The 16,239-nt window shown below is 40.9% G+C and overlaps 3 protein-coding genes across 4 annotated transcripts; 1 reads left to right on the top strand and 2 right to left on the bottom strand.

Annotated features, from left to right (window-relative positions):
- The first annotated feature begins 940 nt into the window (after positions 1 to 940).
- Positions 941 to 5,626, top strand: LOC127754549 (palmitoyl-acyl carrier protein thioesterase, chloroplastic-like). Of its 2 annotated transcripts, none has more exons than XM_052280114.1 (7): positions 941 to 1,083; positions 1,546 to 2,128; positions 2,232 to 2,365; positions 4,150 to 4,263; positions 4,403 to 4,589; positions 4,731 to 4,799; positions 5,024 to 5,626. In XM_052280114.1, exons 2-7 carry the CDS (start codon positions 1,610 to 1,612, stop codon positions 5,276 to 5,278), a joined length of 1,278 nt encoding a protein of 425 aa, XP_052136074.1. In that variant the 5' UTR covers positions 941 to 1,083; positions 1,546 to 1,609; the 3' UTR covers positions 5,279 to 5,626. The 2 variants fall into 2 exon arrangements, with proteins under 2 accessions (XP_052136074.1, XP_052136075.1); XM_052280115.1 differs by having other exon boundaries at positions 941 to 1,158.
- Positions 5,627 to 8,793: 3,167 nt separating this feature from the next.
- On the bottom strand, positions 8,794 to 12,242 carry LOC127754548 (pentatricopeptide repeat-containing protein At2g26790, mitochondrial-like). The gene is made up of 2 exons (XM_052280112.1): positions 12,209 to 12,242; positions 8,794 to 11,363 (listed from the first exon to the last, which is right to left on the bottom strand). Exon 2 carries the CDS (start codon positions 11,292 to 11,294, stop codon positions 8,832 to 8,834), a length of 2,463 nt encoding a protein of 820 aa, XP_052136072.1. The 5' UTR covers positions 11,295 to 11,363; positions 12,209 to 12,242; the 3' UTR covers positions 8,794 to 8,831.
- Positions 12,243 to 14,774: 2,532 nt separating this feature from the next.
- LOC127755219 (FCS-Like Zinc finger 15-like) lies at positions 14,775 to 15,923 on the bottom strand. Its single transcript, XM_052280878.1, has 2 exons — positions 15,463 to 15,923; positions 14,775 to 15,391 (listed from the first exon to the last, which is right to left on the bottom strand). Exons 1-2 carry the CDS (start codon positions 15,729 to 15,731, stop codon positions 15,208 to 15,210), a joined length of 453 nt encoding a protein of 150 aa, XP_052136838.1. The 5' UTR covers positions 15,732 to 15,923; the 3' UTR covers positions 14,775 to 15,207.
- Positions 15,924 to 16,239: the final 316 nt, after the last annotated feature.

Genomic DNA, 16,239 nt, shown 5'->3' with positions numbered 1-16,239 from the left:
GTAGCTATTCTCCCATATTTAATATAAAAAGACAATTAAAGTGCTAAAAGAGAAATTATATAATATTACATGTGAGCTCATAAATATAGTGATTAACTACTTTTTATCATGTTTCTAGGTGAATTTATAATTGATTTTCATATGTGTTCTATAATACGAGACATACGAGTGGATGCAACATTTCTCGTATCCTAGCCCATATATTTTTTACGGATTCGGGTTCAAGCTCGCATAATATCGGGTATTCAATTTTCTCTCGCATATTCTTCCTGCAAGCCTCGGGTTGAGTGAACGATTGGAAAATACCTGCCCCATTTTCACCCCTACCAGTGGGTGGGGGCATTGCATGAACAAAACATGGAAAAGGAATCGACTTGAGAGGTTAGACCTGCTAGCTCTACTGGGTCTGGATGGTCATGCATTTATTTAGAAAAAAACATGCCACAAGCTCGACAACCCCAACCTCAACGGTAACCACAACAACAATATGCATGACAATGGGGGAGGAGAAAAGACATGTGATAACTAGAGAAGGAACGATGGTGGCTCAAAAAGAAAGAGCGTGGAGCGACACTAAAGTTAGTGGTTGCTGGTGGTCTCACATAATTCCTAATCGAAATATTTATTTTTTTCTCTTAGTATTGCTGATCCGTGGGCCACCAGCCAATCATAAAGAAAAATGTTGAGATAAAAGGTGGAGTATCTTCCCCTTCCTTCCCTTTTTTGGCTAAAAAAAAGAGCATCGGTGGCGGCCGTGCGCGCGTAGCAACACTAAAGTTAGTGGTTGTAGGTTGTCTGACATAATCCCTAATCAAGTTTGATAATAATATTTATTTTTCTCTTCGTATTGCTGATACGTGGGCCACCAACCAATCATAAAGAAAAAAAATGTTGAGATAAAAGGTGGATAGTATCTTCCCCCTTCCTTCCCTTTTTTGGCGTAAAAGAAAGAAAAAGAGAAATCTCCCGTCGTCTCCTTCCTTGCGCCAAGAAAGACGAGCCGCGGCTCAACAGCGGAGGGGAGGGGCGCCGATCTCCATCGCCGAGGAGAGCAGAGCAGGGAGGGGAGGGGAGGGGATCCTGGTGAGCCTCCTCTTCCTGATTCATCTCTCTCCCATTCTAGCTTCGGGGGACTACTTTTGCCTCGAATTTGCTCGCGTTCGTTCGTTAACCCTAGCTTCTTCTCTTCTAGATCTGGAGGGAGCTCTTCTCCTCCTTAATTTCAGAGCCTTAATACAAGTAGTAACAGTTGGATCCGCCCCTGCTTCCGATATTGGGTCTTCCCAATTCTCAATGCCATTTTGTTCATCGGGGGGCATATGGTTCATTTCTGCCTGCATTGATTCAAATGTGGTTTCGAATCGTTTGGGAAATTCGCGGGTGTACTTGTTTATGATACATGAGGCCTTTTTTTTCCCCATGAGGAGGCAAACTTTTTAGTGGGTGGATCCACTAGTTCATGCCTCAATTTTTTTTCTCCTCTTTTAAGTTTTCCAAAGAGCTACATTGTTGTAAAGTGTCTAATACAATTGATTGTTTATTCAGGTTAGCGCTTTTGGCGTGTGATTGATTTCTAAACGAATTTTGGGTCGTGAAGGGAAGTTCAATCATGGCAGGGTCTCTTGCCGCCTCAGCATTCTTCTCAGGTCCAGGCTCATCTCCTGCAGCATCAGCTAGAAGCTCCAAGAATGCTGCTGCCACCGGCGAATTGCCGGAGAATTTGAGTGTCCGTGGCATTGTCGCAAAGCCTAACCCACCTCCTGCAGCCATGCAAGTAAAGGCACAGGCTCAAACCCTTCCCAAGGTTAATGGTACGAAGGTTAACCTCAAGACGGTGAAGCCAGACATGGAGGAAACGGTGCCTCACAGTGCTCCAAAGACGTTCTATAACCAACTGCCGGATTGGAGCATGCTTCTTGCGGCTATTACAACCATCTTCCTCGCCGCAGAGAAGCAGTGGACACTGCTTGATTGGAAGCCGAAGAAACCTGACATGCTTGTTGACACATTTGGCTTTGGTAGGATTATCCAGGATGGTATGGTGTTTAGGCAGAACTTCATGATTCGGTCCTACGAGATTGGTGCTGATCGTACTGCTTCTATAGAGACATTGATGAATCATTTACAGGTAAGCAGTTGCACATATTTTTTTTAGTTTCATTTCTCATTTCAGCATTTTGTTATAGATTCATATGTCTCTTTCAAGCTGGCAATTATTTAAAATTTTGCAGGAAACGGCTCTTAACCATGTGAGGACTGCTGGTCTTCTTGGAGATGGTTTTGGGGCTACACCGGAGATGAGCAAACGGAACTTGATATGGGTTGTCAGCAAAATCCAGCTTCTTGTTGAGCAATACCCCGCATGGTACTTCTTTGCAAACCTTTGCTCCTCTTAATATATGTATCTTTGGTTGCTTTCTATCAATTCCTTACTGTAAGTTGTCATTTTTGTCACATTTTAAATTACTTCATATTTGTTTTGCTTCTTTTACAGATATCGTTTTATGTACTACTTTATAGTTGTGTGTCCTTGGCATATTTGTTTCTATTTGTTTAAAGAAGATTCTACTCAGGCAACAGTAGTATTTAGTTCAATATTTACTTTAACATGGTTTATCATAATGTTGTGTGGATCTCTGGTCTGATTTCTCCATACACTGGTTGGTTGATGAAAATCAAGTGAATCTTTTACTTGGTCGTAAATTTCGCTGCTGCTGGTTTGCAAGAATATGGGTTGAAATTTTTACTGCTATAGAAGGCCATGTTTTTCTTTGATTTCCTGTGATAGGCCTCATGTTTAGGAGGTGCTGTTATTCCTCCTTGGTTGACTAAGAAATGTGTAGTAATATCAGCTCCAGTTTTGTTGGATTAAGGATAGAGTTTGTGGCAAACTAAATTTTCCAATTAGGAAGAAATGAATATATTCCTACTTAACTGGGGAGGAGCATGCAGTTTGTTTCCAATTGTCGAGCCCTGATTGTAACACGAACTATCAAGTTATTTCTTTGCATTTAGAAACAGGATTTGCATCTTGGGTAATCCTCATTAAAGACATAATCTAGCTTTAGTACATGCAACATAAAAGTTCTGATGCCCCAAGGCCTTTTTGGTACAGCACTGTAAGTCTGTAGCTCTCCTTGCTCTATGTTGTCCTCAAAAGACACAACATCAGTTAAAAGAACAGTAATCTCTCCTTTAGACGTCAATTATTAGTGGAGTAGTAATTTAGATCCAAGGGCAACTTCATTTGTTACGCCTTATTCATTGCCCAAAGCTGCCTCATTAAATGATGTCTTCTCTGTGCTTCCTTGGATCTTGAATTATGTTGAGTGGGAATGCCAGAACGGGCATGTACTTACATTTTCCAGCGATAAGCTCCGTTTTAAAAATAAATTAGCAAGTGATTTATTTGCATTTACAAACAAAAATTTACCACTCGGGTAGTTCACATTAAAGTTATTGTCTAGCTTTATTACAAGCAGCATGAAAGTTTCGATACCCCAAGGCCTGAGTTTGGCAGCACTGTAATTCTGTTGCCCTGTTTTGTCTTGAAAAGTATAACATCACTTAACAGGACAATGCTCTCCCGAAAACATAACTGATTAGTGGATAGAGAGAGTGGTTTAGTCCCAATAGATAATTGACTGGTTACTTCATATTCATTGCCCAGAGCTGCCTCATTAAATGTTGTCTGTTCTGTGCTTTCTTGGATCTTGAATTAAAAGACGTCTGTACAGGGTACCACACCTCAAGGGATCACAATTCAGAAAGTTTCCCTTTATTGGGCTGCAGTAAATGATTCCATCGTGTGGAAAAGAACAAAAGCAATTAATGCTGTGCCATATCATGGGAGAAGCTAAGGACCGATCTAGAACAGTGAACTTTTGTTGAACAGCATCTGTCAGTTTAAATTTCTAGGTGCTCATCATTCATCAAATAAGTGGTGTAGTACTACTATTCACACGTTATGTTTAAATCCTCTTGTCAACTGTGTCAACAAGTGGTTGAAAACTTCTTTTTTGGGGTTTTGAGTTAGAAAAATGGAAGTGCAATTTCAAACTGTTTTTTTAGTTCAGATACAATTGCCGATGTCTTTCTGTGGATCAAAAAGAATGACAGATGTATTGTACCAACCTGCTATGGTTTTAGGGGAGATATGGTTCAAGTTGACACATGGGTCGCTGCTGCTGGCAAAAATGGCATGCGTCGAGACTGGCATGTTCGTGACTACAACTCTGGGCGAACAATCTTGAGAGCTACAAGGTTTGGGCTTCAACTGTATTCTATTGCAAGAATCATCTGTATCATTTTTTTTTATGAGGACATCCAATCTTGGTATTTCTGCTTGGTCACATCATTGATAATCGCTAATTGTGCTCCTTTTCCAATCCTTTTGTTGCAGTGTTTGGGTGATGATGCACAAGAAAACTAGAAGACTTTCAAAAATGCCAGATGAAGTTAGAGCTGAAATAGGCCCATATTTCAATGACCGTTCAGCTATAACAGAGGAGCAGAGTGAAAAGTTAGCCAAGACAGGAAATAAAGTTGGTGATGATGCTACAGAGCAATTCATAAGAAAGGGGCTCACTGTAAGTCAGCTAGACATGGTTACATACTGAATTATCATTATGCCTCAACTGCTATCATTTATCTAAGAAAAACAGTAATAATTGATCTCACCCCTCATTTATTTTAAATGATATTTGATGGACTCTTGTTTACTGCAACAGCCTAGATGGGGTGACCTCGATGTCAATCAGCATGTGAACAATGTTAAATATATTGGGTGGATCCTTGAGGTGGTTATTCTTGTCCCTTAAATTCATTGTTTAGAGAAAAATAATTTGGCTTTATCCTTTTATATGGTAGTTGTTAGGGAACCATTTTATGTAGTACTTGCAATTATTTTCTAGAGATTCTGATCTGACCATCTGTATTATTGATATTGTCATTAGTCTTACATCTGGTCAGTCAGAAGGCTTTCAAACATGTTTTCTGAGTTCTTTCTATTTTTTCCCCCCAGAGTGCTCCAATTTCAGTACTGGAGAAGCATGAGCTTGCAAGCATGAACCTGGATTACAGGAAGGAGTGTGGCCGAGACAGCGTGCTGCAATCACTTACCACCGTGTCAGGGGAATGCACCAGCATTGGCGCCGACAAGCAGGCTTCTGCCATCCAGTGCGACCATCTTCTTCAGCTTGAGTCAGGAGCTGATATTGTGAAGGCACACACAGAGTGGCGACCAAAGCGATCGCACGCAGCAGCTGAGAACGCGTAAACAAACCGACGAAAATCTGTGGGAGGGAGAATATCAAATTTCCCTTGCCTCTGTTGCCCTGAAGCTGATCTTGAAGTGTGAGTTGTATTCTGTAAAAAAATAGTAGTTTCCATAGTGTGAGGTTGGAGGGGAGGTGTTGGTGCTTGCCTACTGTACCTGCTACATCTATTATTTCTTGATTCTTTGTTCGTTTTTTTTTTCCTTTTTTGGTTTTAAACCCTGTGGAGATAAGACAGGTTTTGAAGTGTGGAAGAGGTTGTTTCAATCGTCTAATTGATTCAACTATTCAGCAAGTAAACTGCTCCATGGAAATTTCATCGTTTGGTTGGAGCCTGAGAAATGTTGCTAGTTGTTTAGCTTCATCTGATTGCATACAAGTTGATTTTTCATGGAAAATCATTTTTTTGTGTGTCAACCTGTTTAGATTCAGATGACTTGCATAGAGCGACTCTGTGACTTGCTTCTGGTTGAAATTCAGCAAGAACAGTGGTTGCTCAGGCTGTAGTATATTCGAAGGTGGACTGATTGATCTGCAGTCTGTCCTAACACTCCTTTGCCTGGAAATGATTTCAATCAGCGTGATCTCAACAGCCACATGTAATATTCAGTTCAAGTAATATTCAAATTCTCCAAATTTGCACAACCAGGGAATTGGTAGGGCTGTATGGGCCACACAAAAGAATGCAAATAATAGCCTAGCATTCCTGAAAAGGAGGAACATCTTAACCATCAAATATAATATATCCTACAATAATTTATAATACGCACTATAATTTTCTACAACCATAGCTTTATATACATGAAAGATACAGCTGCCATCTACACGCAAGCCCCCAAAACTAGGGATTTTGAAACAAAAGAGAAGCTAGAGAACCATACATTTCATTGAACACTTGAATGAGAAAAAAAACGAGCCTAGTTAATCAATCCAAGGCATATAGCTAAACATTCTAATCTTGTTGGTACAAATCGTAATTACACATAAACAGCAAACTTCAAGATCGATTTTGGTTGAAAAAACTACATCAAAAACTACATAGATTCAACACTAGACCTAGGGTAATGAGGATTCCCATAGCTTATAACCTGCAGTGATCAAGGGACTTACAAGTTATAACCCGGCCAAAAGTAAAATAAATACTTCTGCGTCACCCGTTGCTTCATCATTGTTCTTCAGCCACAAGTCGTTTTGCCAGCAGGATGCTTTGTTTTCCTCTTTTCATTGTGCTGCCATTGTGACAGGTACTTCTTAAGGAATTATGGCTTCCAATGTAGACGGAATTAGAACCAATTATCCCTAAGGATAATCGATTAATTAAAGACTCTTTGGTGAACTCCTGCATGGCAAAAATAACAGCGGTCAACTTCTGTTTTCTCGTAGCCATTAACTTACTTTATAAAAAGAACTGTAACAAGCTTTAATCAAATTTCGAACTGAAGTTGACATCTGTCTTGTAAATCTGTTTTGATTTGACCTACATTGAACTGAGACTGTGCATTGAACATTGATGACATTATTTCTGCTACACCAACACTGATGGCATCAAAGGTCGAATTTGCTGGCAAAGAGGCACCTAATTTTCTGCTACACTAACTAGAATTTTCTCCTAGACAATTGCTGTCAGTAAAGGACTTATGATTTGCAACATTCCATCTGCATACAGGTTATCTGTTACGGATGTTATGGGATCAAATACCATAGGTGCAGGGAAGCATTGGCTGGGTGCGTTAGATATGTTCATAATTCTAGTCCTAGCTTGATTTATGTTTTCTATTTGATATTCCTAGTTTGTGTCAGATTCCCTAATTATTAGATGCCACCTAGTACATAAAGGTTGTATACACTTTGGAAACTTAAACAATAAGGATATTAGAGAAGGGCTTTGCCCACCAAAGTCGCCAATCAGAGCCTCGACCACGTGGAGAAACCAGAAACTTAAGGGCAATCCGCTCCATTGTTCCTTTGTTTTTAATAGAGCACAACATTACTATACAGCTAAACATACTTGCTATATCCATTATGCTAGAAGGCAATAGTAACAATCTAACAAGACACACTAAATCATCAGTAACAAGAAAAAACAAGCAAAACCATGAGGGAAGATTATCCGATTCTACATTTCATGAAAAAAAATGTATTCCTTCACAACTCACTAGTTATCCACAACAGAACTGAAACCTTACCACATCTTAAACTTTCAGAGACTGAGCAGCTAATGCTTTCCAGAATTCCAGGCAGGCAAAAAATCTTCAGGTGGAAGATTTGTAGGTTCCATGAATTAATTCAATACAACAGGGAATCGAAGTTTGACATTAACCTGGATACAAGCAAAGTCTGTTACCTTCTGAAGGAAAAGAAAAGGTTAAAAATTTGGACACTCAGAAAAACATGATGAGATAAGACAATTACTAGTGCCGTTCCAAATTTGACAAATCACATCTCTACTTGCACAGAGAGTCACAACCTTAAGTGGAATTTGGACCTAGAGAACACAACATAAAAAGGAATGAATAAAATTAGGAATGGCAACATGAAAAAGCACTATATTCAACGTATCTTTTAGTGGATACTTCATCAATTAGTACCTGTGTTCTTGAGGAACAGTATCTGGAACTGGAATTGAAGAGAGTTCCTATTTTGAATGTCTAGGAGGTAAAATCAGAGCCTGTGCTGACAAAAGAGATCAAACCCCCAGTAAAAAAGGAGACCATGACAAGTGCGCTGCTCTGCTTTTAAACCAACAAAATAAGGCCAAGTAGGAAAAAGAAATCCATGAAGCAGGTTTAGGCAGGAATATATAGAATATATACTAATAAAATAATGTGAGTGGATACATTTAATGAAGCAAAAGTACAATCTATGCAACCTGAATGAGCGTCCTCCTCTATTTTGTGAGCACGCTTAAAACTTCTCAATATTGAAAATTGGCTGAATAGTGCAGAATTGACAGAGTATACCATATCCCCTACCCTAAAAAATAATACCTCTTAAGGAACAAATACTGTAACAAAATACACTAGTACCTGAACTGAGTTCAACTGTCCTCAAGGGTTGCTAGGGTCAAGTCACCTACTAGACGTTGATTGGCCTCCAATCCTTTAACAAGGCCATCTATTGCATGAGGACTCAAAGAGATTTGCAGGGAGGTCTGCTTGAAAAGCAGACTGAGATATAGGATGCACAACCTCTTAATGTTGGTATCTGAAATGTTCTTGACTTTTCTCTCAACAACAGGAGCCTCATTTTCTTTGCGAATTTTTACAGAAAGTTCTTCATCAGCAATGTTGACCTCCTGAAAATCATAAATTACTTGATCAGACTCACAAGCTATGCCCAGTATATTTCACAATTGTTGGTACTTAGTTCCCTGTCAAGTGTAGAAACACTTGCAGAGAATTGTATATACTGCTGATAAGATTATACTTGTGACCAATTTTATAAGCAGAGAAGAGAAAAATCCAATTAACTAATGATTGATAAAAGCATCACCTTGCTGTTGACATAGGTGTCCTCAGTAGAAAGAATTTACTAAACATGGTACCACAGAGGGAATCATGCACAGAACTGAATCTTCCTAGACCTCAAGGAACTCTGATTTAATACTGAAAAGGTCAATTCATCTGGTTCTATTCCCTTGTCAATCATTTCTTGCAAAAGATCTTCAGCCTTTGATATTTCCCCTTGGCTATAATATCCATTTATAAGAGCTGTGTAAGCATAAGCATCAGGGTTAAGTCCTTTCTGCAACATCTCATCAAATAGTTCCCGGGCTTCCACTAGATATTCAGCTTTGCACTTTCCATCAATCAACACCGTGTAACAGGGTACATCAGGTTCAATTTGCATGTCTTTCATGGAGCTTAATAACTTGTTATGATTCGCTCTAAGAAGAAAGCTCCTTCTCTCTTTAGCAATCCCCTCCCAACCTTGCTGAAGGGTCTCCTTTAAGTGACCATCCAGTAGAACTGTATATGCAATCACATCAGGCTTTATGCCCAAGTTTGTCATTTGAACAAACAATTGACAAGCTTCTTGCAGACGACCAGCCTTGCAGTAACCATTCATCAGTATAGTGTATACAATAACATCAACAGAAAGTCCTCGCTGAACCATATCATGGAACCATAAGTGAGCTTTGTCCATATCTCCATTCTGACAATAGATTGATATGAGTTTGCTATATGAAATCACATCAGGTACAACATCATGTTCTAACATAATCTTACAAACATTTGAAGCCCCCTGGACATTTCCAACTCTACAGAGGTCATTTATCAACTTAGAACATGAAAAATGATCCACAAGATTTCCTTGTCGAGCAACCCTTACAAAAAGCATGTAAGCATGATCAGTCCAGCCTGAAAGCAAATAGCCACAAACCATCGAACTGTACATCACTTCGATATGATCAATTCCTTTTTCTTCTACTACATTAAATAGAACCTCTGCTTCACTAAGGTTGCCTCCTCTACAAAATCCAACAATTGCTATACCGTAGGTGAGTGAATTAGGCTCCAAACCTTGATCTGCCATACGGTCTAGAAGATCAAACACCTCCATAACAAGACCGCTCTTGCAAAACCCACTAGCCAATATGTTATATGTAACTATATCTGGCTCAATATTGGCCTTCAGCATTTCCTCAAATACCTGCTGTGCATTTTGCATTTCTCCCTTCAAACAGTAACCATTGATTAGGCATGTGTAGTGAATTTTGTCAGGTGTCAAACCCCCATACTTCATTTCATTCAGTAGCTTAACTGCCTCGTTCATGTTCCCATTCTTGCAATAAGTATCCATAGCAATGTTATAAATCACCTTGTCAAGATGAAGCCCTGAATCTTTAAATTTCAGGAAATACGCAATTACTTCAGATGTCATGCCTAACTTCCTGAAGCATTGCAGAAGGTAACTCACAATGTGGCAATTTGTCTCAATACCATGAGAAACCATGGCTTCATAATGATCCACAGCCTTTATTAGGTTGCCCATTTTGCAATAACTCCGAATCAGATAGCTATAACCATATACATCAGGGTTGGATCCTTGTCTGGCCTTGTTTTCCAAGAGCTTTTCCGCCTCATCCAATCTCATTTCTTTGCATAGTCCATCCATTACCATGTTATAAGCCATGGACTCGACAGGAACCTTCTCCCTATTAATCTCTTGTAGAATAACATAAGCTAAATCATATTTTCCGCAATCACACAGACCAATTAGAAATGACGAGTACCCACGTGCATCTGGTTTCACTCCCATTTCAGTCATCTCGGCCCAAACTTGCAAAGCCTCGTCCACTTTCTTTGCTTGAAAAAGTGACCTAGTGACTATGGCAAATGTATAAACATCGGGAGTCAGCTGAAAGCACTTCATTTCATTATAAGCTGCGAGAACCATCTCATATTCACCAGTCTCAGCTATAAATTTGAGAAGCAGGTTCCAAGTCCAAACAGATGGGACAACTCCAAGCCTGCAAATGCCACTAAATAAGCATATGGTTGCTTGTACATCATAGCAAGTGATGCATGCCTTGATCAAGCAATCAACCATGAACGAGAGTGAACATGGAGTAGCACATGTTCTTCTGTGGTGATCAACAAGGGGCAAAATTTCAGGACCACTAGCATTACTACTTGAAACAAGCTCAGAGAACAATGAAACTAACATCTTCCCCTGGCGTGAGTGGGATAGAATCTGAATCATCTCTGAGTAGGTTGAAAAGTCATGATTAAACCCAATGCTCTGTGTATCTTTAAAGTAGGCAAATGCAATGGCAGGTCGTCTCTTTAGGCAGTGGAGAGTCTGTACAACACTATCAGAGCACAAAGGGCGGGATCTTTTCCGGGCATGTTGAGACGGAGCACAATTCAGTTTTTCATCATCACTAGAGCAGTCTGATTGAACTGAAGCTGAAGCTGTCAGTACAGAGAAGGGGCAGGAAGAGAGTCCCAGGGGGGGAATTCTCAGGTGTCTGCACCATTGGAATACATATTTGGGCTGCCGGCACAGAACCATGTGAAATATGGAGAAGTATACAACTTTACATAGGGCTCATCATTGAGAAATGAATTCGGCTATTGCCACCTGCACCCATAAGATTAATCTATCAGACCTTGAATATATGCTAATGATACGAGCTTAAAACTATGCAATATGTGTACCTCAAAATAATTATAAAAATAGATAGAAGAAGCAAAACGTTCTGTTCAATACCTAGAAGGAATAGTTGGCGAAAAGGAAATTTGAGGGGCTGTAAATAACTCACTGCAAATTTGCAATTTAAGGAATCATAAGTGTAAGAAAATCAGTTTTAATTCCTCATGAGAAAATTTTGCTCTTTTTTTCAACGAACACTGAAAAAGCTTTTGTGCGTTGATATATCAAGAAGAAGAAAAATACTTCCTCGGTTTCATAACGTAAGACTTTCTAGCATTGCCCACATTCATATATATGTTAATGAATCTAGACACACATATATGTTTAGATTCATTGACATCTATATGAATGTGGGCAATGCTAGAAAGTCTTACATTATGAAACAGAGGGAGTACCCAGCAATATCGCAAGAGGAGAGCAAGAAAACCAGGAGCCACTTCTTGAAGGAGCTAAAATGTATGTTATGAGAGGATTTTAGCAAACTAAAGAACATATAAGTCAGTGGCGGAGGACAAAAAAAAAATTTCGTATATGAACTAGCGCATATAAGGTCAGTGGCGGAGGACAGAAAAAAATTAGGTGTGGCACATGAACTAGCGCGCGAGAATTAGAACAGAATAAGAAGGGGAAAAAAAGCAATATCAATTCACGATATTATACGACGCAACATTATCCATCACGTCTACATTAAGCATAGCAACAAGCACTAGTCATATGAGTTCACAATCCATCATCCAGTTGCAAAAGGGTAAATAGAAGAGACTCAACAATACCTCAACATTCCTAATCTCTCCTCTTCCTCTCCTCCTCTGTAGCTTGTTACCTCTGCCTGCCTTCAGTCCCTGGTTGGTGGCTGCCTCTGCCTTGCTCCCTGCGCTGCGCTGTGCTGCCAGTGCCGGCTGCCGCGCCGCCGACCCGCGCGCGCACCGCTCTACGCCCTACCGCGCCCCTCCTCGCGCACGGCACAGGTTGGGGATTGGAGAACTGGACAAAGGGGAAATTTGGGTTTAGGGTTTCCTAGTCAAAAGCCCCATTTACACAAAAAAAAGAAAAAAAAAGCCCAATGGGCCTAATAGCTTGGTCTGCTTCGCTCCTCTCGCGCGCCCGCGCGCTCTCTCGTCGCCGGGGTGTCCTGCTCTCTGTCGGAGGTGCTGAGCAGCAAAATGATGACAGTTTCGCTATAATTGTGTCGTCATATTTCTAGTTAGATTTCAGTCAGATTTTTGTGCGTTGGATTTGTGTTAAGATCCGTGCTTGAGGTTGGAAGGCCGTTGGATCTGTGTTGATGTAGGCCGGTTGGGGCTGATGTTACGGGACATTACGAAGTTGAATTGGCAAAATTTATTAGACACTTAAAAAAAAGTGTAATTGGCTGAGAGACACCGCAAAAACGTGACACAGGTGATGAACACTACAAAAAAATATGTAATTTCCTATAGGACACTTTCGTGGAGCTGAGCTGTATCCTCTGTCCGGGAGAAGCTCACTGCTGATTTCAACCACATCCTCCCAAACTTCACCTCGGCAAACCTCGTCGTGGGAGGAAATTCACCAGGTGACGCCAAAACTTTTACTTGCTCTTCTGAGATCCAAGATGGTTATCACCACCATGGGCTGCCGCTTCGGCCAGATTTGGCATGACCTTGGCAGCATCGACCTTGCCTCTGTTGGGATAGGAGACGGTGACGACTGCTAGGAGGATGTGGGGGTGGGGGTGGGAAGCATGGTGAAGGCAGAGGTGGTGTAGTGGGAGAGGATCCTCTGACGTCACTGTTCACCGTGACTGACATGTGGGCCCTATCATTCTTGGGCCCACATGTCAGCCACCAAATCAGTGGAAGTTACGTTAGAGGATCTCAATCCGGTGCAGTAGCGGCGACCAGCATGCGGTGGCAAGTAGCGACACGGCCACACAGGATGACGGGAGCGCGCTGATGCATGAGCTGCTAATGTTGGCGGCTAGGGTTAGGATGGGGTGGGGAGTGTATAGCGGATGGGCTAAGTTCTGCTTCCTGGACATGTGATGGGCTACTGGGTCAAATTTCCCAAACTCAGTGTTCGGTCAGATCGGATACCCGACAAAGACCGAAGCACCGGAAAAAATATCGTTCTCAAACGTATGACCGAACTAAGAACCGATGACCGACCTCTCGGGTACTTCGGTCTCGATTTCGGGTTTTTGGGGCTCGGTATTTTCTGCCCACCCCTAGCTGTCACGTGACGCTATAATAAATTAGAGAAAATCCTAGAAAAAACAAAACATTCATACATTGATTTTCACTTAAATTGATGGGTCAAATATTATAAACTTTTAAACTAGATTAATCATAAAGCAAACCGGACACTACAACTATATGGTACCACCGACCCCTCCTCCCCCCCCCTCTCCCCCAAGGTACGTACATATCGCAAAAAAAAAAACATGTCGTTCTCCTTCCTTTTCTATCCCCTCTCCTTTTTCCATTATATAGTTTATGTGAAATACAAATGCATGCATGTGTCTTATTTTTGGCTTGGTACTTTGTAAAGGGGAGAAGGGTTAATGCAAAATATAAGTACCCTGTGACCATGTGACAGATAATTGGATTAGTAGTCTTGATGGTTCCCTAGTTTCTTGGCCCTCCAGTACCTTTACCTTCTCATTTTAATTTATTACTGCACAAAACATATCTTCTTTAATTTTCCTCTTCATCCAAATTGTTTGTGCATCTCTCTCTCTCACACACAATCTGGGGTACATATACATTGCTATTTTCTTGGGTCATGAACACATTCAAATAATTAATTCAGTTCAAACAATTAGAAATTTTTTAGGACCAAGAAGATATTTCGACAATTAGATTGTCATGTTCAAAAAAAAAATGGATTATCCGACGGCTAAAAACATCTGAATGAAGAACCGGAGGGACCATATTTATTTGATAATTAACGTGACCATGGCAACTTTGTGAGAGATTATTCCTTTCACTACTTCAGATTAGATATATACTCACGTCAGTACGTTGAGTCTCCAGTATGTTACCACACATCAATCCCTCCTTTGCAAATTAAGGAGCATGCATATCAATCACCACCCATTATATTTTCTCATCACCTAATTATTACTCCCTCCGTCCTATAATATAAAAAGGATTTTAAGTTTTTATTTGTAGTGTTTGACCACTTATCTTATTAAAAAAATTTTAGAATTATTATTTACTTTTTTTGACTTACTTTATTATCCAAAGTACTTTACGCACAGCTTTTCGTTTTTTATATTTGCATAAATTTTTTTAATAAGACGAGTGATTAAACACTATAAGTAAAAACTCAAAATCTCTTATATTATGGGACAGAGAGAGTAGTCGAGTAGCAAAAGGCTAATATATATACTAGTACATATATATACTTATAATGGTAACCCCAAATAGTAAATACAGAGATAGAAAATACAAAAAAATTGAATAAAATCCCTCAAAAAGGACATATGAGCACTCTCTACCTTTACCAAAGCACATTTCACACGCTCAAAAAACTCCAAACTTAAGCCTTCTCTATCCTGTAAATAAACCATTTCATACAATCATACTTACTATACTATACTATACCAAAATATAACTCATATATATATAGGAAAACCAGGGTAAAATCAAAAGCTAATCCCAAGATAAGTACTACATATTTTAGCATTAATTTCGCATGCTAATATAGGCACGCTTGCAGATGAACTCAACTCTTCTCCCACCTTTAACTATACTATTCACGGCGATCTAGCTCGCCGCCGGCGACTAACTTAGTACGCAAAAAATCCGCGGCCGCCGCCGCCGGCGACGGCCCGCCGGTTGCGAGAGCGGCGGCGAGTTGGCGCCGCCACCGCGGCGTCCTTGGCACGGCAGCTCATGTCGCCGTCCTCCTCCTCCTCCTCCGTCAAGATGTGCCTGAACCGGCAGTCTTCGCTGCAGAACGCCCTGTCCCCTCTGCACCATGGCCGGATCGATCAGCTTATCATCAACGATGGAGAGACGAGATCGAGGGAGAGATGACTGACCTGTAGATGTATATGTCGTCGCCGCCGGCGAGCTCCCGGCGGCAGAGGAAGCACCGGTGCAAGAACGACGCCGTCGTCGCCGCCACCACTGGAGCGCGAGAAGAGGAGGAAGAAGAGGAGTAGCAACCGTGGATCTTGCTGCCGCCGCCGCCGGCGGTGCTCAGGACGGCGGTCTTGCTTATGACTTGAGCCGTTCTCGCCGCCGCCGCCGTCGCCGTCGTCATCGCGGCGGCGTGTTGCTTCTCGAGGAGGACGCAGAGGCCGGCCATGGCATACACGTACGTGTGGCGATCGTTAACACGTACGGATGCTGATTGATTAGTTAATTACCTCGGAGGAGATTAATTAGCGGGATGATTAAACGCTGGAGGCCATGGTAGGACAAGTACATGTGTGTGCAAGGTCTCTCTAGAGTCGTCTATGGCGAAGAAGAAGAAGGCGATGGAGTAATGGAGTTTGCCTCCCTCGCCTCGCTCGCTCGATTGGGTTGGTTGCTTATAAAGACGGGAGGATGGCGTAGGGGGAAAATATGTGCTGAAAAACTTTAAAAACATGTAACGTAAACCTGAAAACTTATTATCATTAGATTATAAATGGATGTATCAGGGCGTCCATAATGTATGAAAAATCAGGTAAGAAGCATGAAAAAGACTCCTACTATCCGGTAAGAAACATTGTGAAAGTGATAAACAATAATAACTAGATCATAGTGCTACTACCGGCAATAAAAAATATATTATGATTTTGGTACAGTACAGGGTCATATAAAATTTAAGA

This window comes from Oryza glaberrima, chromosome 11 (genome assembly GCF_000147395.1).
Source record: "Oryza glaberrima chromosome 11, OglaRS2, whole genome shotgun sequence".
Classification (NCBI taxonomy): Eukaryota; Viridiplantae; Streptophyta; class Magnoliopsida; order Poales; family Poaceae; genus Oryza; species Oryza glaberrima.
This window is presented reverse-complemented; position numbering and strand designations above follow the sequence as displayed.